This window comes from Camelus dromedarius, chromosome 23 (genome assembly GCF_036321535.1).
Source record: "Camelus dromedarius isolate mCamDro1 chromosome 23, mCamDro1.pat, whole genome shotgun sequence".
Classification (NCBI taxonomy): domain Eukaryota; kingdom Metazoa; phylum Chordata; class Mammalia; order Artiodactyla; family Camelidae; genus Camelus; species Camelus dromedarius.
Window position 1 is genome coordinate 1,369,442 of NC_087458.1, and position 22,659 is coordinate 1,392,100.

At 51.4% G+C, this 22,659-nt stretch overlaps 1 protein-coding gene across 2 annotated transcripts; it reads left to right on the plus strand.

The window, feature by feature from the left end:
• The first annotated feature begins 819 nt into the window (after positions 1-819).
• MTHFSD (methenyltetrahydrofolate synthetase domain containing) lies at positions 820-21,112 on the plus strand. Of its 2 annotated transcripts, none has more exons than XM_031436622.2 (8): positions 820-872; positions 4,270-4,373; positions 4,902-5,015; positions 7,128-7,241; positions 9,632-9,722; positions 12,652-12,764; positions 13,018-13,143; positions 20,326-21,112. In XM_031436622.2, exons 1-8 carry the CDS (start codon positions 857-859, stop codon positions 20,812-20,814), a joined length of 1,167 nt encoding a protein of 388 aa, XP_031292482.1. In that variant the 5' UTR covers positions 820-856; the 3' UTR covers positions 20,815-21,112. The 2 variants fall into 2 exon arrangements, with proteins under 2 accessions (XP_031292482.1, XP_031292481.1); XM_031436621.2 differs by lacking the exon at positions 4,902-5,015 and adding an exon at positions 5,048-5,161.
• Positions 21,113-22,659: the final 1,547 nt, after the last annotated feature.

Genomic DNA, 22,659 nt, shown 5'->3' on the forward strand with positions numbered 1-22,659 from the left:
TCTCTGGGAGGTGCAGACAGGGCTTTGATTGATGGGCAGGGCAGGGAGAGGAAGAGGTGAGGAGGCTATTTGTTCTTCACCAAATTTGCAGACTGTAGGATGCGTGTTCTGAGCTTCAGGGAATGCGACAGACTTTGAATGCGACAGACTCTGAATCATCATCTTACCTCAAAATGACCACCGTGTCTCACGGTGGCAATAAGCAAAGGAGGCCCCAGAGGGGTTGTGAAGGATGGAATGAAGTCAGGAGAGAAGAGCGGCTCCCCAGAGGGAAGGGAATCTTCTACCTTCTCAGGAGCCAGCCTTTTTTATTAGAATTATTCATTATTTTATTTTACTTTCAGGACTTTGGGAGTTGTGTGTGTGAAGAGATGCAGGGAGAAGTCAGGGAGCAGAAACTAGACTGTATCATTTAAATTCTATAGGATCTCAGAGGACAGGAATCCCGTCACGGAGGAGCAATCGAGTCCGGCTTCCTGGAGGAGGCCATCTATGGCGACCAGAAGAAGTGGGTATGTTGGAATTGGCAGTGGGCTCCGACAAGCCAGGGGCTTGTTCACTTGGTAGCCCCCCAGCGCCCGGCGAACGCCCGTCAGAGCAAGTGCTCAATGCTGGCCCGCTCCAAGAACAAACATTCAGGCCCGGGAGTCACACTTGTTCCCCCACCAGACCTACAGCAGCCCTGCCTGCGGAGTCGCATGCTCATGCGCTGTGGGTCCTTCCCGCCAGGCCTCCTAGGCGGCGCCCCCGCCCCCCGCTTCCAGGCCAGTGCGCAGGCGCGCGGAAAGCGCGCACGGGTGACGTCACTTCGTACGGGACTCCGCCAGAGGGGGAGTCGCGCGCTGACGGCGTCGCCATGGAGCCGAGGGAGGGTGAGGGACCGCTGAGGGGATGGGCTGGGGACGCTGAGGGGCCACCGGAGAGGCGGGCGCGGGGCGCGGAGGGGCCACCGGAGAGACGGGCTGGGGGCGCGGAGGGGCCACCGGAGAGACGGGCGGGGGGCGCGGAGGGGCCACCGGAGAGACGGGCGCGGGGCGCGGAGGGGCCACCGGAGAGACGGGCGGGGGCGCGGAGGGGCCACCGGAGAGACGGGCGGGGGCCACTGAGGGGCCACCGGAGAGACGGGCGGGGGGCGCGGAGGGACTTCCGAGGATTGGGCAGAGGGACCGCCAGAGACAGACTGGGGACTTGGAGGGGTGGGCGGGGACGCGGAGGGCTCTGAGCGGGGTTTCGGGGTCGAACCTTCGGCTGACTCAGATCCGGAACCCGACCCGGTGGGTGGAGTAAATGGGAGAAAACGAAGTAGGCTACCTTCTGGGCACTTGGTGGTGTGCGCCCTCGTAAGGTCTGCCTCCCATGTCATCCCCATTTTATAGAAGGGAAAACAGGCTCACAGCTGCCGGCAGGGGCAGGACTGGAAGCCAGTTTAACCTAAACGCTGGAGGGCTTCATCACTGACCTCTTAAGGAATGCTTCCTGAGACCTCGGCTGTCCCAGGCCCTGAGGAAGTTGGCTCCAGGGCCCTTGAGCTTTGGTGATTCATTGCAGGATTGCCTGGCAAAGAAATTAGTAAGGCTCTTGGTGCCCCAAGAGTGGACAGCCCTGAATAAATCCACTCCTCCCTTACAATGTGGGCAGCATGTAAACAGTACAGTAAATAGGTGCTGGTAGTACAGTGGGATAGTAACAAAGACCTTTGGAGACGCCTGCTGAGTGCCAGGTCGGCCCAGGGCTAGAGGTAGAAGGAAGAGCAAGACTCATGCTGACCTGACAGGCACTTAAAACAGAACAGGGTTCAGGCACTTCTCACATTAATATATGTCGCCTTTTATTATCCTAATCGTTTCCCGTGTTTTGGTAACTTTCCAAGGGCAAGGATCTGCCCTTTCATTCTCTCCCTCCTCTTGCAGTTATCCCACCGCTTTCTAAATGGGAGTCACTCAGATGCTTGTGATTCATTGACTCTGGAGCAAGGGCCACGATTCCTACATTTCTTGTGTCTCACACCATATCCTGCACAGTGTTGGGGATATTGTAGGACCTCTGGGTCATTAGTGAAAGTGATAAATAGAATAGCCTTTTAATAGTTGTATTGATGTAATGGTTTCTGTTTGAAAAAACAGTGAGGGTCCTCTGGGTTCCTAAAGGAGGGAGGTTCTTAAAGAAGGAACATGGGTCTGTGATCGAGCACTCAGAGATTGCTTTCTGGGGGAGGTGGCATCTCAGCTAGACCTGAAGCGGGGAGGGGAAAGGAAGGAGAGGGGTACAAAGGCCTGAAAGAGAGAGGAGGGGCAGGTGTGTGGGGCCAGGGAACAACACAGTTGGGACACTTTTTGAATTAGAGGTGAAGGGTGACAGGAGATGAGGCCAAAGAGGCCAGCAGGGCTTTGCAGCTCATCCACACCCTATGCCAGGGGTCCAGGGCAGTGGAGCAGGATGTAAGGGAGACTTCTGGAGGTCTTGCCAAAGCTGGGTCTTGAGGAGTAAGGGTTTTCCTGAGGGACAGTGCTCCCAGCAGGAAAGAACAAGCCAAGCACTGGAAAGTACCCATGTAGCCCTACCCAGGCCAACAGCAGTATAATCTTGGCCTGCATCTTTGGAGATGCATGTTGCCTAAGTACAGTCAAATCTGCATTCTTGGTTTCTGTGGTGGTTCAGAAGCACAGCTGGGATCAAGAGGCACCCGCAGTGTTTGCAGTGGGCTCCAGAAGGCTCTGGCGTCTGGCTGTGAAGGGTCTGGTATGGGTGCTGCTGTTCCAAGGGGATCTGTGTCTAGCCTGAGGGCATAAGCAGTAGAAAGCTTTGGCTCTGGCCCTTAAAACCTTAGAACTATTTGTAGAGGTTTAACAAATTGACATAAAATGGGTGAAGGTTGTGAAGACACCCAGCAGTAACAAGGTTGGAAACCATCTGTTGCGCATCAGTAGGGGACCACTTGAGTAAAATGTGACCTGCCCCCATTGCGGAATACTGTCTAACTGCAGAGAAGAATGGGGGTGTTCTTTGTGTACCATGTGGACTAATCTGCAAGACAGCAAGCAGCAGCAGAGTTCAGAGCAGTGTGTGCAGCTGCACGCATTGTGCAGCACCTCAGGGAAAGAGAGTGAGGGCGAGAATGGAAGTGTCTCCTATGAGAAGCCTGAGGCGCCTGGGGAAGAATGCAGAAGAACAGGTGCACTGAGTGCCTTGGGGAAAGGGACCTGGTACTTGGCAGATGATGGGGAGAGGCTTTTCATTATGGATGCCTTTGTATGTTTTAAAGCCCTATGTACAAAAAATTAAGTTTTTAAAACGTAATTTATTCATATGATTCAAAGCCACACAGTTCATAAATGTTTATGGTGAGAAGCTGGCTGCCAGCCCCACCCCACCACCCAGGCTCCCAGCTCTCTGGCCATGGGACTGTTCCCTCTTGTCACCTTGAAGCAGCCTCCACTCATGTAGGGAAGACTGAGGACCCGAGAGTTTGAACCTGTCCCTCTTTCCTGCCGGGGTGGTAAGAGGTGCCCCGTCACATCAAAGTGATCTGAAACAAAGTTCTGTATGAATGCAGAGATATCCTTCTGGACCGAGAAAAACAAAAATTCAGTGAATACTTTAGTGTGTTTAGATGAATGTGCTGATTTTATCTTTTTCTGCTTAGCTGGAAACTGCTTTTTGTTTTTCTCCATTCTAAGAGGAGAACATGGTTAATGTAAATTCTATTGGGACTTACCCAGTCAAATAATTAAAGACTGCCTGTTGCCTAAAACTTCATTTCCAAAATTGGATCTAGAGTAAAAGATTCCTGCAATAAAGGGGGTTGTAGTTGGTAATTCAAAATAGTAGCTGACTTAGAAATCACTTATGCTTAAGGCAAGTATACAGGACTTACGGCAAGAGTGAAGTAATTGTGGCTGTCTCCAGACTAAGTAGACCAAGGGTGAAATCACAGCCTTGACTGAGCAGAACTCTCATCTCCAAGTGAGGACTTGGGAATGCTTGGGTCCATGGTTTGGGTTGCATTTGTTCTAATGCTCCAAGTTCATGAGACTAGCCTAAACATTTGGGTTATGTTGAATTTACAGTGTTTGGACTTTTTGCAATTTGTTGTGAGGGTAAAACCTATCACTAACCTGGGTTTTTTGATATAGGGATCAGAAGCCCCAGATTCTGGTCTGGCGTGGCAGAGCTCAGGGTGCAGTGGGAGCAGGTGTCCTGTGACCTGGGACTGCTGCGCTGCATGGCTCTTGTCTCTGTGTTCATCAGTCACACCCTTTATTGCCATAGGTGTTTCCAAACAAGACATTCGTGAGCAGATTTGGGACTACATGGAGTCGCAAAATTTAGCTGATTTTCCTCGGCCTGTTCATCACAGGATTCCCAACTTCAAGGTACTGAGGCATTCCTGGAACATTCACAGGGGAAGCACGCTATTCCTAGATGAGTAACAATAGTAACTCAGTTACCATCCTGCTTCACGGTGGATTTGAACTCGGTGAACAGTGAGTGGTGTGAAATCCGAACCAGATGCCAGGACTTTTGTGTTTTGAGATGCCCCTCGTTGCGTTAACCTGCACCCTCAAGTGCCTCTTCCTTTTCTGTGCAGGGTTGGTGGGTGGGTTGCATCTTGCCATGAGGTGGTGCTAAGGCTGCTGTTTGCTGACAGAGGAAAGGGTTTCTTTGGCCAAAAGCTAGAGATTGTTGTGGTGCTTTTCACACAGTTGGCTCCCTAAGAAGCCCAGTGAGGCTGCTTCTCAGCCCTTTTCACCCTGGCTGCTTCCTTAGATGTTTCTCAGGTGACCCTGGATCTTGTCTCAGAATTGGCCCACATGCCTGTTTGGGTGAGATGCTGGAGCATCGGGCTGTGGGCGGCCCAGTGTCGTGTCCTCTCAGTAACATGCACTTGCATTTAAAAACAGGGTGCTTCTCAGGCTGCTGAGCATTTCCCACGCTTGCAGGCGTTCAAAATGGCCAGAACCATTAAAGTCAATCCTGACGCTCCCCAGAAAAATGCCCGCTTCTTCGTCCTGGACGTAAGTGCACCTCTGTCTGTCTGCTTAACCAGGGCTCTTATGTGGCTTGCCAAAACATCAAAGACCTCGAGGCTTTTGCCAGAACGCAGGAAGTTAAAGTGGACCCTGATAAACCGCTGGAAGGCGTCCGGCTGCTGGCGCTGCAGGTAATCCCATTTCCCCGAGCTGGAGCCCTGGCCACTGACCAGCCCACCTTCCCCAGGTGTTGGCAAGTGTTCACAGTCCCACATTTAGAGGATGGTGCTTATGACTCCCTTCAGTGCAGAACGTGCCCTAGGAGTCGTTTTTTCCAGGACTGTCTGGAAATTTTTCATCGTCAGTCAGAGGTCCTGAACATTTCTGAATTCAAAGAGAAAGCGCTTTGAAACAGTGACTTTGAGTCATCCCAGTTCTGATGTATCTATCAGAAGAGAATGATTACAATATGTGTATTTCCTCTGCTACATTTGTAACACTAAAATTCTTTAAAACTTAGGAACCTGTGAGTGAGAAATCTGATAAATGAGTTCCCAAAATATATGAATTAGAACAGTGTTTCTTAGCTTAGATATAATAGGCCCCTTTTTGAGAAAAAAAAAAATTCCCCCAGGCTTGCTTTAACTTATTATAACTTAATCTTGTAAGTATAAGCATAAAACTTGGCATAAATTTTAATGCTCATAGCTCTTACGCAACTGTAAAGCCAAAATAAACATGTAAATTAAATATAAGCAAAATTAGAAAAGCAATAACATTTGGATAACAGCACTCATTTAATGTAACAGCTAATGTTTTTTGCTGAAACAAAGCACTGTTGACAGTGTTAGCGTGGTGCTCTGTGTGTCAGTGCAGGGTCTGTGGGATTCTGCCGTCCACCACTCGACCTCAGGTGATGACTCAGGTCCCCCACAGCTCCTGAGAAGCCTCAATCTGTGGGGCGCCCCTCACTCTGGGTGGGGAAGTGCATGCCCTGCAGGCAGGGGTGGTGGCGCACAGGCCGCAGACCACACCAGGAGGCACGGCTTCCCAGGCTCAACCCCAGACCCTCATTTGGTTCTATAGCCTATTCACAGTAAATGCCCTGGTGGTGTTTTGAGATCCCCTGGCCTGAGCACCCTGGCTGTAAGGTAGCACCTCTCAGGGAACTTTGAAGACTTCTGTGGCCAGGTACCGGTTCTGAGTCAGGCTCAAGCTGATCGGCTCTTGGTGAGTCTCAGAGCTCCCCGGGGGATCCTAGTGTACAGCCAGGGCTGAGGTCCACAGAACTGGGCTGAGCAGAGTAGTGTGCAGTGCCCCTAGGATCTGGAGCCTGCAGACAGAGTGACCCACCTCTGTCACACACAGAAGGAAAATAGCACGTACTCGTTATCTGTGTTGAAATAATCTTCTTGGGGTTGAAAACCTTTATTTAAGCCAAACTCTGATTTTACAGTGTTTTATTGGTCTTAGGTTGTCATCTCCTGCACAAAAAGTAAAAATGCTGTTTTTACATGAAAGAGTTTACAAGTTTTATGATTGCCTTATGGCCCACCCTGCATAATCTACAGTGGTGGCCTTGGGCCATGGGTCTCGAACTCCTCCTGTGCATCAGAACACACAGTGGGCTTGTCCAAGCAGGTTGCTGGGCCCCGCCCCAGAGCTTCTGATCATTTCCACAGGTAGCCAGGGGCCCCCACTTTGAGAACCCCTGCTCTGGGCCTCACAATAGACATTTGAGAACTACATAGAAGAAAAGGGCTATCGACATGGGTCAGTTTTTATATATTGATTGTAACAAGTCCTGATCTCTCAGACTGCGATTTACCGAGCAGCAAACTAGATATAAATGCTTGATGGGATGATGTTTTAACGTGGCTGTGCAAGGCCTGCTTCAAATGAAAACATCGTTGTAATTGTATAGTGTGTAATGCTGGCAACAGAAGGCATAGGCAAGCTATGGTTGGAGTTTTAATGAGAACAGACCTTCATTTGGGTTTGCACTGCCACTTTAACCTGTGACAATTCTGAATGGCAAGTAGAGTCGAGTCAGAAAGCTTTATGACTTGTGACCTGCTTCTGTTTCTGAAGTGTTAAAAACTTACGCAAGAAGGTTCCCATGTTAAACTTTGTCATTTATTGACTTTCTTTTAAAAGAGCAAAAAAACGTTGCTGGTTCCAACACCGCGACTGAGAACGGGGTTGTTTAATAAGATTATACCACCCCCCGGGGCAACGAAAGATGTCTTGAGAAGGTGTGCCACCTCTGAGGTAAGTTTGAGAAGCAGTGCCCGCCACTGGGAAGAACTGTCCTCAGCCGCGGCTTCCGGTGAGTCAGAACAGTGCAAATTCACCACAGGGTTGAAACTGTGCTTAACAAACCCAAATGAGGAGCAGCGTTAAAGTAATCAGCAATGCTGTCATTAAAGGAGCCGAGGAGAAAAACTGCAACTCGGTTTTCTTTTGCACCAAGTTGGCAAATTGTAAATTCCCGTTGAGAAAAGGAGTAGCCAGTTTTCTGGTGCTCTGGCGCCCTCCAGCGTTATTCTGTGGTGCCGTTCAGTGTCCCATACAACTGGGGACACGAAGTGGAATTTCCGAAATATGTTCAATGGGAAATTGCCTCACCAAGTGCTTAAGTGATGATGGCTTTGGTGATTCAGCATCATGATTTTCCCAATTGCCTCACAGTGTCATAAAGCCAAGCTGTGCGACTCTTATGCTGGGGTGCCTTATAATGGCATTTGTCTAGTTTTTTGAAGGCAAAGAAATAGAATTTGGTGACATTTTTAAAGTTCTAGAGTTGACCCCAGATAATTTTATTTCTATTCAAATAGGAATAAAAAATAGGGCATCAAGATACTCCTTTTTAAAAGGGATTTTCTACTTTTGTCTAGTGTATACAGAGTGAAAGCTTTATTGTTTATTGATAACCTGGCTTATTCCAAAAACAGACTTTGACCTGGCGTACAAAAACACATAAAATAAAGTAAGATAATAAAACGTGTAGAGAAAAGAGCAAAGGGAAGATAAGCTCAAGAGACACCCATGGTTCTTTCTGGTCAGTGTTCAAAGTGCACACCATGTGTCCCCTGAGGTGGGCAGACGTGGCCACAGGTCTGAGCCCACACCTCGGAGAGCGACAGGGATTGTGATGGGTTACGAGTCGTAGGTTCTGGACAGTGAGAGCAGCTCTTTCCTGGGGTTGAGGTCCAGGTTGGACATGGCCGTGGTGCCGGTATAGTGGTCTGTGTCACCCTGAACAGCACCCTGCTCCCCCTTCTGAAGGGAGTCCCGTGAAGCGCCGGCACCGGCTGGTCTCTCACAGGCTCTCCCGACAGCACGGCCCTGCCAGGGTAAAGCCAGGCGGGCTGTCGGGACTGAATCCCATACGGACTGAACAGCGGTGTTTGGGCTCTTTCACATCATGAGATACTGGATGGAAATCAGAGATCAAGTCATGAACTTCAAAAAGATTTTCATTTTCTTTATGGTAGCGGAAAAAGTGGAGAGGCTCCTAAGGCCACATCTACATGCAGATGCAAATTTAGTGTGGTTATTATTTAGGTTGTTTAAGTCCCTTACCCATCTGGGGACTCTGTGGACTAGAGCAGGACTTTGGGAAGTCAGGAAGACTCCTGGATGCTCGTGCTTTGGTCAGACTCAGCAGGTGAGGCTGACCCACTGGAAGAAGAGGAGGTCAGACAGGTTACAACACAGGAAACACCATGCGGGTGTCGCTTCCCGAGGCTACCAGGCACCAAGCCCACTGAAACAGGCTTGAGGACGCAGGCTGTGGACATGAGATGCCTGCCTGCATGGCCGCTGTGAGCTTCAGGGAAGACAGGCTTTCCTACTGCAAGGGTGCCATGGGTCGATAATGGTGGTCTGACTGTTGGGAGGCCCCAGACTAAGCACAGTACTGATCCTATGAGTAGCCCATCTTTATCCATCGACAGGGCCCCAGATCACATCCGCACAGCATTCTGGTCTAGTTTCCTAGATTTCCCTGTCGCCCGTTGTCAGTCATGGCTGCAGCAGCCTCCCTGTGCAGGCCTCCCTTAGTCAGTACAAGGGAGGTACTTTGAGTGCTTTCTGGTTGAATACTTAATACGTCAGGAGTGATCTGCTGTTCGTGAAGAGTGAGAGAGTATTTCCTGGTGAAGTAATACACACAGTTAACAACCACATCTTATGTGCTCCACGCTTTACCCCCCCCACTGTCATTTCACCCCAACACCAGGGGGCGAGGTAGGGCTGGTGTCCCTGCCTTACTGAGGGAGAGACTCAAGCTGAGTTTCCTCCTGCAGAGACCACAGGGCAAGGGGGGATGTGGACCCAGTTCCCTGTGGCCCCCGAGCCTGTGTTCTGAACACTGTGCTTTCTGCCTCCTGGGAGAGGCTGATTTGCTGAGCATTATGAAATGACTGTCTTGTTGGCTTGTGCTGTCAGTTCCTCCTGAAGTCTTTGCTGGGGAAGAATGGTGGGCAATGTCCTAAAATGGTTCTGATCCCTGGTTTTCCTGGGCTGCCACCTCCATGGTGCTGAGTGTGTGCTGTGGGGCGGTGCGCTTCCTGTGGGGCTCATTTGGACTCTGAGTTGTGAGGCAGGGTGGCCACTCTGCTGGGGAGCTCTCAGGCCGCGTGTCTGTCCCTCCACAGGGTGTGAGGAACTACAGCGCTCCCGTGGGCTTGGATTCCAGGGTCCTTGTGGACTTGGTGGTGGTGGGGTCCGTGGCTGTTTCTGAAAAAGGTAAGAGTAAGAACAGAAACTCTGGAATGTGCCCACTTACCCTGTAGCTTGCTATTCCTGGTGCCCCTGTCACCTTTCCGACGTTGAAGGTGAGTAATTTCAGCTTTCTGGACGCATGCCTGGCCTCCAAAATCACTGCATCTGTTACTCGCTGTGAAGAACTAACTCCGTCCCTCCCACTCCTGGCCCCATTCAGCACCTTTACATTATTTTCACTTTTTGTAACAGGAAAAATAAAGTGAGATAATCTCTCTTCGGGTGTTGAAGGATGTCCTTCTGTTCTTAAGTTGACTGGAACTGGAGCTGGATTTATTTGCAGCGTGTCAGTGAAGAGTTGGTTTTGGAGAGCCTCCAGTAGACAGAAGGATGTTGGGTTCTGGCCCTTGTTTTTGCTGTGAAGCAGCGGCCCCTGGACAGCGGGGTGTCCTGAGCCTGCCTGTGGGCCTGGCACTTCCCGCAGGCAGGTGACAGGGCCGGGGCTTCCTGGGGCCTCCATCCCCTCTGTCCTGCTCCCCGCAGGCTCAGCTTGGTGCTGTGTGGAAACGAGCTGCTGGTTCTGCCGTGGGCTCAGGAGGCTCCGGGTAGGGGTGTGCAGTGTGATTGGGGCCCCGCCTTGCTGGGAAAGCTCCCCCTCCCCGCAAGGGAAGAAGTAAGAGAACCTCCCGCGTCATCATCCGCAAAGCTCTCCTGTGAACGTTAACTGGCCGAAGCCAAGTTCTTCTTTCAAGAGCGGTTCCCAGTAAATAGTTGGTGAGAGAGGCTCTGAATCCTTCATTCCAAACCCTGAACACTGTGTTTTTAAATGTTGGCTTTTAATATCGTCACCTTAAGTGGACTCTTTCCCTGCTCCCACTCTGAGCCAGCAGGTGAGGTGCTGTAGGAGTGAGGTGTTGTAGTTCTCAGTCCTTGCTTTCTGTGTGTTCCCTGTCACAGATAATTTATCTGTGACCTCAGGGACAGGTACACAAGAGCACTCGTTTCCTCCACGCCGGCACACCAGCACCAGGCCAGCACTGGGCGGGCTCTGCTTTGGGCCGTCAGTGCGTGGGAGGAACAGATGTGGAGCTGAACTACCTACAATACAGGGTGCTCAGGGCTGGAAACAGCAGCCAGGGGGGACATCAGTGGGCTTGGAGGAGGGACCCGTCAGCCTGAGCAGGGCCCCAGCTCAGTGGTGACCTCAGAGCTGGCTCTGGCCTGCCAGGTGTTTCTGAGGCCAGTGGAGCCAGGCAGGGAGAGGGAGCAGCATGGTGATGTAGCGCGGCCCTTGGTGGTTGGTGCCGGCTTTCCCGAGGCCTGAGGCCGGAGGACAGGCTTCAGGCTGTACTCTTGGCGGTGGGAAATCAGCAAAGGTTTCTACTTTTAAAGGGACATTAGGATGGATGAACAAGAGAAAAGTGTTTGTAAACATCACTGTTTAAATTAGATAAACTCTCTGATTAAAACAACAAAATTACTATGTATGTTTTTAAAATGTGGATAGCACAGAAAGCATCACCAGGCCACCTTCCCTCTGCCTTTCCCCAGGTGCCCACGTAAGTGTCAGCACGGTGTGAGGTGCAGCTGTCTCGCATGCTCCATGTGCTCATCCTGTGCGTTCATCCAGCTCCTTTGCTCGCGCTGCAGCGCTCTGTCCTGCTGCTGGGGTCGCCCAGGCCTCTGCCCATCAGTGCGGGAGGTCGGCCTCCTGTTCAGCAGCCCTGACTGACAGACATCTGTCTCCAGCGTTGGCTGTGGTCTTTCCCTTGCATATAACGCTAGAATGACGTGTAGTCTTATTGTATGGTCTGGGGTGCCCTCAAGGACTATCTTTGGGGTGATTCTTAGAAGAGGGAAAAAACAAAGTGTTTTAAATCCTGATGGATGTTGCCAAATTACCCACCAGAAAGGGTACCCAGCCCGCACCCCGGACTGTCTGCCTTGCCTCTCTCCCAGCTTCCCTGTTAATAACTAGCATCATCCCACTTTAATTTTTCTGTCTGATAGTGAACCGTGGTATTTGAATTGCCTCTTGATTTGCATCTAGTATGGGTGAGGCTAAACATTTCTCCTGTGTTCACCGTCCATCTGCCTGTCTCTCTGGGCTGTTCATACCCTTTGCTGTTATGCTGTTGCATTGTCTTTCTCTTGCCTCTTTGCATGAATGGTTGAAGGCTTTTTGTGGCTGAAGCAGCACGGCCAGGTGGGCGTCTCAGAGGGACGCAGGAGCAAGGTGCGTGCACGCTTGGCGGTGATGCCTGTGCCGAGTAGGAGTCAGAAGTCCTGAGCCGGCCTGGGTGTCCTGCTGAGAGGGCCTTACCCGGGGGCTGGAAGGCGTGCCAACACCCACTGTCTTGCTGCGTCCTTTTCCCCTGCTTAGCTTGTCCTTCACTTTAGGTAACGAGTCCTTTCCTCCTGTCACATTTTGAATTCACAAGATAGCACTAATGCTGCTTGAACTGCTTCCTTCCGGGCTGCAGGGCTGCGCCGGGCCGCTCCTTGGTGCTTTTAGCGGCAAGGCTATGCCATTTCGCCTCCATATCGCTGAACTAGACATTGTATTTTCCCTCCAAGATGAAAAAGACTTGCCTTTAGTAGGAATTTGTTTGTAGCCTTTTAAAAATCTACTCTTTTCATTACTTTTAAGTTGAGCTCCGCTAATGTACAGCTCACATAAGTGCCAGCTCAGTCTCCTTTGTAAAGGAGATGCCTCTGTGTTGACAGGATTCCAAGTTCACTTCAGTGTGTGTTGACCACGCGCCAGGTCAGTGTGGCTGTTCCTCTCACTCCTCTGTTTTCGCTGGGCTGCTGAGGGTTACCTGGAAGCGTCTGTGAAAGGATCAGGGATACCGGGTTCAGGTCTCTCCTTCCGTTGTGACCCGATGAGAGAGGTGCTCCGCACGATTCCCCAGACCCCACAGAGATGCTCACTCTCTGCATTGCCTCTTAGGCTGGAGAATTGGAAAGGGAGAAGGCTATGCTGACCTTGAATACGCCATGATGGTGTCGATGGGAGCAGTCGGCCCGGGGACGCCAGTGGTCACCATCGTCCACGACTGCCAGGTGCTTCCTGGGGACAGGCCAAGCAGAGCTGCCGCTGCGCCCTGAGAGCATGACAGGCGGGGAGACGGGCCTCTGCCTTCGCTCCATGCCCTGTTCGCCGTGGCATTGCTCGTCCAGGCCCAGTTCGCCACTGGCAGGGCAGCTGGGCTTTGTCCGCCGGGGTTTGGGAGACATGGAGCTTCCGCTGAGCGGTACAGTGAACACGGCTGGAGCTGTTCCCCATCAGCGCTCTTACCTGCTTCTGTTTGACCAGGTTGTCAACATACCTGAAACACTACTTGAGGATCACGACCTCACAGTGGACTATATCCTCACCCCAACGCGAGTTATCACCACAGGGTGTGAGCGCCCTAAGCCAACAGGAATCACATGGTCCAAGGTGGGTCACTGTGGCAGGCAGCATGGCTAGTACCAGCCCGTGGCTTACAGATACCTCCTCTTTCCCTGCCTTCTCTGTCTAGTGTGGCTACCGTCCCCAGGCCTGCATTGCATGGCTGTGCGTTTGAGTCACCTGTGAGCTTTTGAACAATTCAGCTTCTGAATCAGTCTCCATGCGTGGGCCTGAGAATCTGCTTTGCAAACCCGCCTGTTCTGATAAGCAGGCAGGTGTACTGTCAGCTGGTACCCAGAAGTGATCAAGCTGATGCCTTGAATCTGCTTGCCAGCTAGTTTTCATTTCTAAGAGCTGTCTTCTGCCATCCCGGCTATGCATGGTCCTAAATCATCAGTCTTTCCTTTTGCAAACCCAGATTTTCTTACTGCCATCTGCATCCCCAGGCTGAGGCAGAGCCTTCGTGAGCTGATGCCTTGGTGACGTCTGTCTCCAGAACAGGCTGTGGCGCGTGTTACAGACTAACCTGCAGTCGGGGTTTGACCCCAAGTATCAGCCTTCAGGTTATGATGCTGTCTGCTGGTAGAGAGCCAGAATCACTGAGAAAACAGGAGACACTGTGCTCCCTTGGGATTGAAACTTGGTCATATTAGCATGTTTATCCTTGTGTCACATTCCTTAAACCTGAGTCATCCAGAGTTGGAAGGCAGCCTTCCTTTGGGCGTGGGAATCAGTGCATGTACCTCCAAGGATGAGCCGGAAGAGAGTGCCCTGTGAGAGCAGAGGGGAGTACCCAAGACCAGACAGGGCAGGGTGGGACCCTTCAAGTGCACCCTGAGTTCCAGGGAGGAGGCCTTGGCACCCTTTGTGAATATTAAAACAACCCTCAGGACTTTTAGAACTTAGGGTACCTTGGAATTTGGGCACACAGCCCCCCTTTGTGTGGCAGCCGACACACGAGTCAAGGGAGAGAAGTGGCTGTGCTCAGGGGTGAGTGCTTGGTCTGCGGAGGTTACACCAGAGGGGCCACCCCAGCGAGGCTGCAGGTGCCCTGGGACCAGCACTTCACAGTCGGGCCAGCTGCAGCACCAACTGCGCCAACTGCAATGCGGTAGGGAGATGCAGGGGGCCTCTCCAGGGAGAGAGAGACGTGTGGCCTTGGAGAAGAGCTGCAGATTTTAACAAGAAAAAAACAAAAATAGCGACTACTCAGGTTATCAGTTATGTTAGAGGAATATAATCCCTCTTAGATGAAAGAAAACCAAACTCAAGCCCAGCCTCCTGAGACACCCCAGCCATGCTGGTGCCTGCGGGGTCCTGGGCTGTACCGCCTGTGGACACCTCGGCTTCCTCCTCTCCTGAAGCGTGCTAGTTCCTAATGGGGCCTTGGCAAGATGCCCCAGCAAGCCATTTCTCATTTTGGGTCCTGTGTTCCCAGTGCTCTCTCCTCCCGGCTGGTCATCCCTCTGCACAGGTCCTGTAAAGGCACAGATGCCCCAGCCCCTCCGGTTTTTGTCATGACCTTGCTCTGGGTGCAGCCAGAGTGTGTTTTCATCGACAATGGGGAGGAGGCCCCTAATTCCATTAAGACTGGGGGAGGTGGAGGGGGCAGTTCAGAGCTGGGTTGTGGCACTGTTTCAGGTTGACCACTGGCACATACTGGTAAATCCTTGCACGACACTCCACCCGTAAACTCGTTGTCATGTAGGTATCAGAATCCAGAATCCAGGAACTTGCCTCTTGTCTATTTCATTGGAGTACCTGGAATTCATTTTTTTCTAAACACTGTAGCCCTCTCAAATGAAAGGTTGTGAAATAAGTACAAAATGTGGCGCCTTAAAAAAAAAGAAAAAAAAACTCATTCTTAATACACAAGGATTGTGCAGCATTTGATTCCCTGGCCTTTGCTTCCACATCTCAGGAAGTGTGAGTGCTGCCCCAGCCCACAGGCTGGTTTGATATGGACTCTGGTTACCACTCTAGGTACTTCGAGCAGTGAATCCCCTCAACCTGCCTTCCAAGTCCACGTGGGCCTTTCTCGGCTCATGTCTTGTGGTTTGAAGGCCAGAAGGCATGTGGTTTAGAAGCTTAGAGCTTAGAAGTGGCAGTGGCCCACTGAGTGGTGGTGTCTGAAACCAGGGCACGCCCTCTCCAAGCCCCCCGTTTGTTGACTGTAAAATGGGGACACTCAACACTGATGTTTCAGGCGGAGGCAGGACCTGGTCATCTGGGCTGTCACAAGTGCCGAACAGTGGTTAGTAATTGCGAGAGATCTGCCTGGATGTGGCTGTATGGTTTTTCTTCTCCTGGCTTCCGGCAGATTCCTTAACTGAGCCAGGATGGCCCTGCCCAGTCTCTCCACAGTGCATTGTCACCATGTGCCCTTTATTGCCTGTCAGTGAGAAGGAGGGCAGAGGCACAGGAAGGAGAGAGGCACAGGGAGATAGCTTTTCCTTCCTCCTTCTGGAAGGTGTGACTGCTCTGAGCACGTGGGCCTCTGTCTCTCGCGCTCTCCTCGCCCTTGGCCATGTATGAGTTGCAAGACACACAGCCGCTCCAGCCCATCCGCCTGAGAACCTGGGGTTCCCTGAGTCCACCTCGGGGAGAGGAAGGCTCGAGGATGGAGCGAGAGACCTGGCATCGAGGTGGGAGTGTGGTTCTGAACCTCTGAGCACTCTTCCAGCTCAGTGGCCTTTTAGTCTCTGGGACCATAATCCAGACATCCCTCCCTGTGGACAGCCATGTGTCAGATGATCTGTGAGGGGCCGCCTCACAGATGGAACCCAGGGCACCTGGGAGGTCGTGCTCCCTGCCACCAGGGCCCCAGTCCAGGGAGCACCCTCCTCTACTCCCCGCAGTCATTGCCGTAAGGTACCAAGGAGAGCAGCGTGACGCCATTGGCCAGAACCTGAACAACTAACTTTCTTGTCAACTCATTTTCTCCTTAATTAAGGAAATGGGATTCTGCCAGGGCCGTTCTTGGGCTTAGACACAAAGAAGCAAATAGTTCTGTAGCTTCCACACCGTATAGCCTGTCCACCCCTACCGGCCTGCGTGGGAGGGCCATTCTCAGAGGGTTGGAGCATGCCACATTGACTTCTGAAGGGTGGCAGGGCGCCTTGGGAACAGGGATTCAAAGAAAGCACCCCTGCAGGCAGCAGCAGTCCTGGCACCTTGAAGCTCAGCTCCCCGGCCCACATAAACACTCATCCGATGCTTTCATTTCGAAAGAGTGACTGCATTTGATCTAGTAATTCATCTCGTAGGGATCTGTCCTAGAGAAATATTTATAAACTCAGATAAAGATATTTGTGTCCTCAGGTTTGCAGTGCCTTAGAATGGGGAAAGTTAGTGACCTAAATGCCAGTAGGCTGTGCATACAGCATTGTTAAAGAATGTTTAATGGCATGAGGAAATGTTTGTGGTATAAGAAATTTTAAGTGTAAAAAGCAGAGTATAAATTTATATATGTTTGAAGTATAATTTTGTGTTTTGCTTATTATGTTAAAATACGCATAGAAAAAACACAAAAGGAAACACACTGGAAGATTAACAGTAGTTATCTCTGTGGGATAGGGTTTCAGATTTGTTTTCTACTTTTTTCCCTCAAATTTCCCACAGCCAGTATGTATTACTTTAATAATCAAACTATTTAGTGGACAAAACATTTGGAATTTTATGACTGTTTTCCAAAGCAGACTTTTCAGCTTTAGCTATGTTTGAATCCAGTTTTGCAGAATTAAGGTGTGGCCTCTGTTCTCAGTGTGCTCTCCGGAGGTAAAAATGAGAACTCGAGATCCAAAATAGTTAAATATGCAACAGTTCTTAGAAGTCATACTTGTGTGAGTAGGTGACACTGGCTCATCCAGGATGTTGTGTAAAGCTTCTGCCTGTGTGTGAAGTGGGCCACACACACGGGCCGGTCTTCTCCAGGGGCTGGCGCTCTGGGCTGTGGGGTGAAGCCGAGAGCCATGGGGCAGGCGTTTGTCCCCCCAGGCTCTGAACTGCCCGGTGGGAGGGAGACCGCACTACTCCTGTGGGCCTGGCATTCTGCCCCCAACTCAAATCAGGACCAGGCGGGAGCCACGGCATGCAGATGGAAACTGGCATTTTGTAGCACAGGTTGTAAGGTGATCGTGTCTACCAGAAAATAAAAATGTTCTTTACTAAATAGTTCTTAGTGATGTCCATGGCTGCCACCAAGCAGCCACGTCTTCCTGACCCCAGGTGTGGTCCGATGGGGCAGTGGTGTGCTCAGGGGCCAGCCCGTCCTGCACTCTCACTGCGGAGGGGCTGGCCCTGTGGGGCCTTGTCTACTGAGCGACATCTGTGACCAGTTATGTGCAGAAAGGTGTGTTAAACAAGCCACATTGCAATTAAGAGATACTGTCCTTAGAAAACCCCTGAATGACATCCGTGGAGGACACCGCATTTCCTTTCTCCTCCTGAGCAGGCCTCCTCTAGCAGGACTTCACCTCGGTCATTGGGAAGTGTCTAAAAGCATTTTCATCAGCCATGGTAAGCGTAGACTTGTGCAGGAGAACTAGTGGTTTTTGTGGAAACTGTAGTTCACGTTAGAGATGCTTCTGGTGTTTCTGTGTGTCTTTACTGTCCTAGCATTATTGAGAGAGAAGGATTTTAAAGGTCCTCCTTCTCAGGCTCCTTTATCTTCCACTCAAGTGAAGTGGGAACCAGAGAGAAAAGCAGCTTACACCAAAATGTGACCCCAGTGTGACAGAGGTGAGATTAGAACCGAGTGTCTTTTTCTGGGCAGATGCCTTTGTGTTGGACTTAGCACCTATTTCTAGGGTTTTAAATTTAATCTTTAAAGGGGACACATATTTATAATTGACTGCCATCCACATGCTTCAGCAAAAGTGATTGTACTGTACCAAAAAAAAAAGTATCAATTTTGCTTTATACTAACTTTTTAAATGGGGTGATTAGTTACAGAGAGCATAATTTTTTTATGTTTGATTAACAAGCAAAATCTTTCGTTTCACGTGGCAAATTGACAAAATGTAATAAATGTTCTTGATTGCCAGGCAGAGAAAATAGAGTAGCATTGCCGTGGGCCCTGCATGGAGGTCCAGCCCATCCACTTGGCTCCTGAGGCTTTTCTGTCAGCCGTGGAACTGCCCTCAACCCCTGCCGTCCCCTCCCATGGAGCGCAGAGATGGCAGAGGTGGCAGGCAGCTGGAAAGTGGCAGAACCCGCCTGGTGATCAGGGAGATTTCTCCTTTAGGACTCGTGGAGGGCGGAGAGGGAGCCAGCATTGAGCTTTGTCATTCTTACCCAAAGAATGCAGGGCTCCTGAAACAGCAGTCTCACATGAAAGCCGTGCGTCTCTGCGTTTCCAACCCCAGAGACCCCTGGTGTGTGCCTCCGTGGCCGCTCTGTGGACCCGGGCGGTTCACGGTGCATGCTGGTTGCTTTCCCGATTCTGCAGCTGATGGCTGTTTATAAGTGTGCCAGCTTAAGATAAGGTAGCGCCAGGGAGGGGCACAGAAGGATGTGTACTCCCTTCACACACATCTCAGCATGGATTCCTGCTTCTTGAGTGTGGAGCCTTGCCCCGTGGGTCAGGCTTCCTGAGAACACACACTTCTGCCTCAGGTAGCCCTGTGGGTCCCCTGGGCAAAAACCCACAGGAGTTTCAGCACTTCAGGGGCAGTCACCCGGCCGAGACTGCCTCACGGTGGCCCCGGTGGACACACGGTGTTTACCAGGAGGTGCAGCTTCGTGGTTCCTGCTGCTGGTGCTTGGAGTGGGGTAATATTTAGTCTTTCATTTAATGACAGTCATACTTTTTGTTTGATTGTAATTGCAGTTGATCGGCTTTTCTAAATGCTTAATTTAGTAACTTAAGAAATCCTGAAGAATCTAATTATGACCAGTTTATTTAGGTCTGCTTTAGAAAACTCTGAAAGAACATGAGAATCTGAGCCGACGGAGGTGGACCAGGGACAGGGAGGGAAGCCCAACTTCTCTCCAGGGTCCTTGATATCCTGCCAAGGATAAGAACCATTACCCTAAGCTATATGTGATCCTGCGTGTACTGAGAACACTAGTACTCATTGAACTGTTTATTTTTGTGGAAAAGTCTGCCTGTCTGCCTGTGTGCTGACTAGTGTTCTGGCCCGTGTCTGGGCATCCTGTGTTTGGCCCATGCTTGCCTCTTGGCAACTGACCGTTTACCAGCTTTGTGTTCCCAACACAACACAGAAAGCATCTCTAAAGAATGAATCATCGGGGGGAAGCGCATGAGGTCCTGGGTTCAATCCCCAATACCTGCATTAAAAAATAATAATAATTAAATAAAAAATAAAAAACCCCAAAAAGGCAGTATTTAAAAAATGAATTATCAAAAAGAACTGACCATGTCTTTCTGTCCCTCTTCTGCCATGTGATTCCTCAAGAGATGTGAGACCAGTTTTGCCCGGGCTCAGCTGTCCAAGCTCATGCTGGCCCAACAGGCAGCCCCCAGAATACCTGCCCTACGGGACGGAGCCATGGGTGTCGAATTCAGGCTCTGTCTCGAGTACCAGGGCTCTTCTGTTGCCTCCATTGCTGCAGGTGCTCAGGAAACCTTTGTTGATCGATTTGACCAAGAAACTAAAGATGTCCTAAGATGTCCTTTGTATGGAAGGCCTGCTCGTTGAGATGGAACGTGTGTGCTGTTTGTTATTTTGTAGCTTGATGACACGTTGCTAGAAAGTGTTTTCAGTGTACGGTTCTGCTTCAGATTCTCCTTGTTGGTGCTTTTTCAGTGACACCTTGATGGATTTGGCCCTTAAGCAGAGAGGCAGGGAGGAGGAGATCCCCATGGCCCCATTGAAGACCTCATCCTACCCAAAGGCATAGGTTGGGGGCAGGGGAGCGAGGCACGGAGGCAGAAGCCCCCCCATTATCCTGGGGTTTCACCAGGGCAGGTGCCATTTGTAACCCCATAACCTTTATACCAGTGACCTTAGCTCTTCCTTTTCCAGGTGGGAGGCCTCGGTTATCTGCTTCCTGGGCCCCCAGGAAGATGGAGAAAGCTGCCTGTTCTGGCGAGCTGCCATGGTGCACTGGGCAGACGCAGAGTGGCAGGTGGAGGTGGATGGCCTGAGTGTGCTCATGTCTTACACGAGCCTCTGTGCCAGAGGCCCCTGAGTGTCTTCCTCCCTCATGAGAAGTCTTGGTCCCTTGGGACACCCCGAGACTAGCTGAACTGCTTTACTTTTTCAGATCAGCTGGGAGATGCTGGGGAAAATCCCAATTCTCAGAAGCCTGCGCTGCAGAGAGGAGCAGGCTGGGAAGGATGTCACCCTTCGGGATGAGCCCCGGCACCTTCTGGCCACCCCAAGCATCGTCAGAAAGCCGCGGGGCCCGCCCCTGCCAGAGCTGGGCTCCGGGCAGGTGGAGGATGTGCCTTCCAACACTGTTTATGTCGGGAACCTCCCACGGGACGCCCGGGTGAGCGAGCTGAAGACAGCCCTCGGCGTGCTGGGTGCGGCACCCCTCCGGCTCACCTGGCAGGGGCCACAGCGCAGGGCCTTCCTCCACTACCGGGATGCCGCCTCGGCCCAGCGGGCCCTCTTCTGCCTGCAGGGCTTCCACCTGGGCGCCAATGCCTTGAAGGTGGCACGGGCCAGGCAGCAGAGGACCAGCGATCTGGTGGGTGGCCGCGCGGAAGAGCCTCACCCTGACCATCGCCCTAGCGTCGCTGACCCATGACCATGTCTCGCTCTGGTCCCCAGCGAACTTCGCAGCCAGCACAGCAGGATGTGGTGGAGCGAGTGCTGCGTGGCCTGCTTTGAGTTCAAGCCTTTCTGGGGAATCGGCTCCAGTTACTGCCCTGCAGTCCTCAGAGGAGCAGGGAAGTCAGCCCATAATGCACGCCCCACCTTCTGGAGCCGGAAAGCTCCACATCCAGGTTCTGGTTTTCCTTGGTCCTGCAGCCTGTTGGATGTCACAGCCCTGCTGGTTTCTTGGTTTAGGGGACAGAGTGGGCAATAAACAAGTAGGAAATGGCGGCAGCGATTTAGAGGAATCTGAATTCTGGACTTGTGAGGCGCAGAGGATTAAGGGACGGTGGATGGAGGATCCGGCCGGGGAGGCCCAGATGTAGGAGCACAGAGGGGCAAAACCAGGAGACACTTTGTGTTCCTGACTCCTTAGCCTGGCACTGCTGGAGGGGGAAAGGTACATTCAGATCAGAGAAGCCCGGTGGTTCAGTCCCCTGGGTACAAACTGCTTGTCACATCTCAGTCCTGGTGTCGGACATGGAGGCTGGTCTGACGTGGCCCCTCGGCTGTGTGGTCTTACCTTTGTCCCTTCCTTACCTTTCCAGCCAGGCTACTCCCTCTGGGTGAGCACCCCTGCTCTCGGCCAGCTCCTCTTGCACAGCAGGGAGCTCTGTCCTAGGGGACCCTGGCTTTGGAAAATGGATTGTCCCAGCCTATATCACAGGCGGGGCCAGACATTCGCACTCCTGCTTGCCCCCTGCCATATGATTTCTGGGTCTTTTCCTCCAGTTCTCTGTTCCTAAAAAGCAAGCTGGAGTTTGGCAGAACAATGCTTTCTAACCAGAAGTGCTTTTGCAATTGATGCTAGACAAAAAGTCAAAATAAGCATTTATGTGGAGATTTTATTTATTCAAATGTATATGCATTGGAAATTTTTATTTTTTCACCAAGGGTCTTACTGAGTGTGTTTTAAGCCCATTATTATGTCTCAAGAGGCCAGCCTTGCCCACACTGTGAAGAAAATGTTCTCTAGGCACTCAGTCTCCCTTTGGAAAGAGAATCAGTCTTTAGATTTGCTTATTAAATGCAGACTTTCCACGTTGTCATGAACAAAACAAGAAGGTAGGATATCTTAACACAGGCCAGGACCAGCCCTGAGGCCTCTGTGCTGGCTCTTTTCCCACCTGAACCGTCCGTCCCCATCCCACGGCTGGTTTAGCTTTGTCACTTGTGTTCAGCTCGGCCGTCGCAGGCCAACTGACCGCCTGGTCCAGAGGTGCAGCCTGCTCATCTGAACTCCTCACTCCGGTTGGTTTTCCCCCTTTTCCCAGAGTGCTTCCTGTGTTTGGCATGTTCTTGTCCCATTCTTGCTGGCGGTTTTCTTGTGGGTTTGCCACGTTGGAGTCACACTCCAGGACAGGAAATGGGCCTGTGCCAGTCTTCAGTCCCCGCTGGGCCCCAGCCTCGAGGACCACAGCAGATACACAGCAGCTCAGGGAAGATGTGAACGTGGATGGGTCTCTTGGAGCCGAGAGAGTGCAGGCATGGGTGTTCAGGGAGCCTGGCGCCAGCACCTTGCACATCAGGGATGATCCCCGGGTTGAGCCAGGTCGCTGGGTTTTCTGTCGCTCACAGTGAAGATAACCCAGATGTACTGATACCCAGATCCTCTGAATGCGCTCATCATGTTTCTGTTTGTGAACAGTAGATGATCATGATGGAAACTAAGACCGAGGGCTTGAAATGTAAGTGCCCCAGACGTATCACCTGCGCGCCTTCCCAGCATCCACCTCGGGCCGCTGGGAGGAGCGCTCAGAGACCCAGCTTCTGGTTC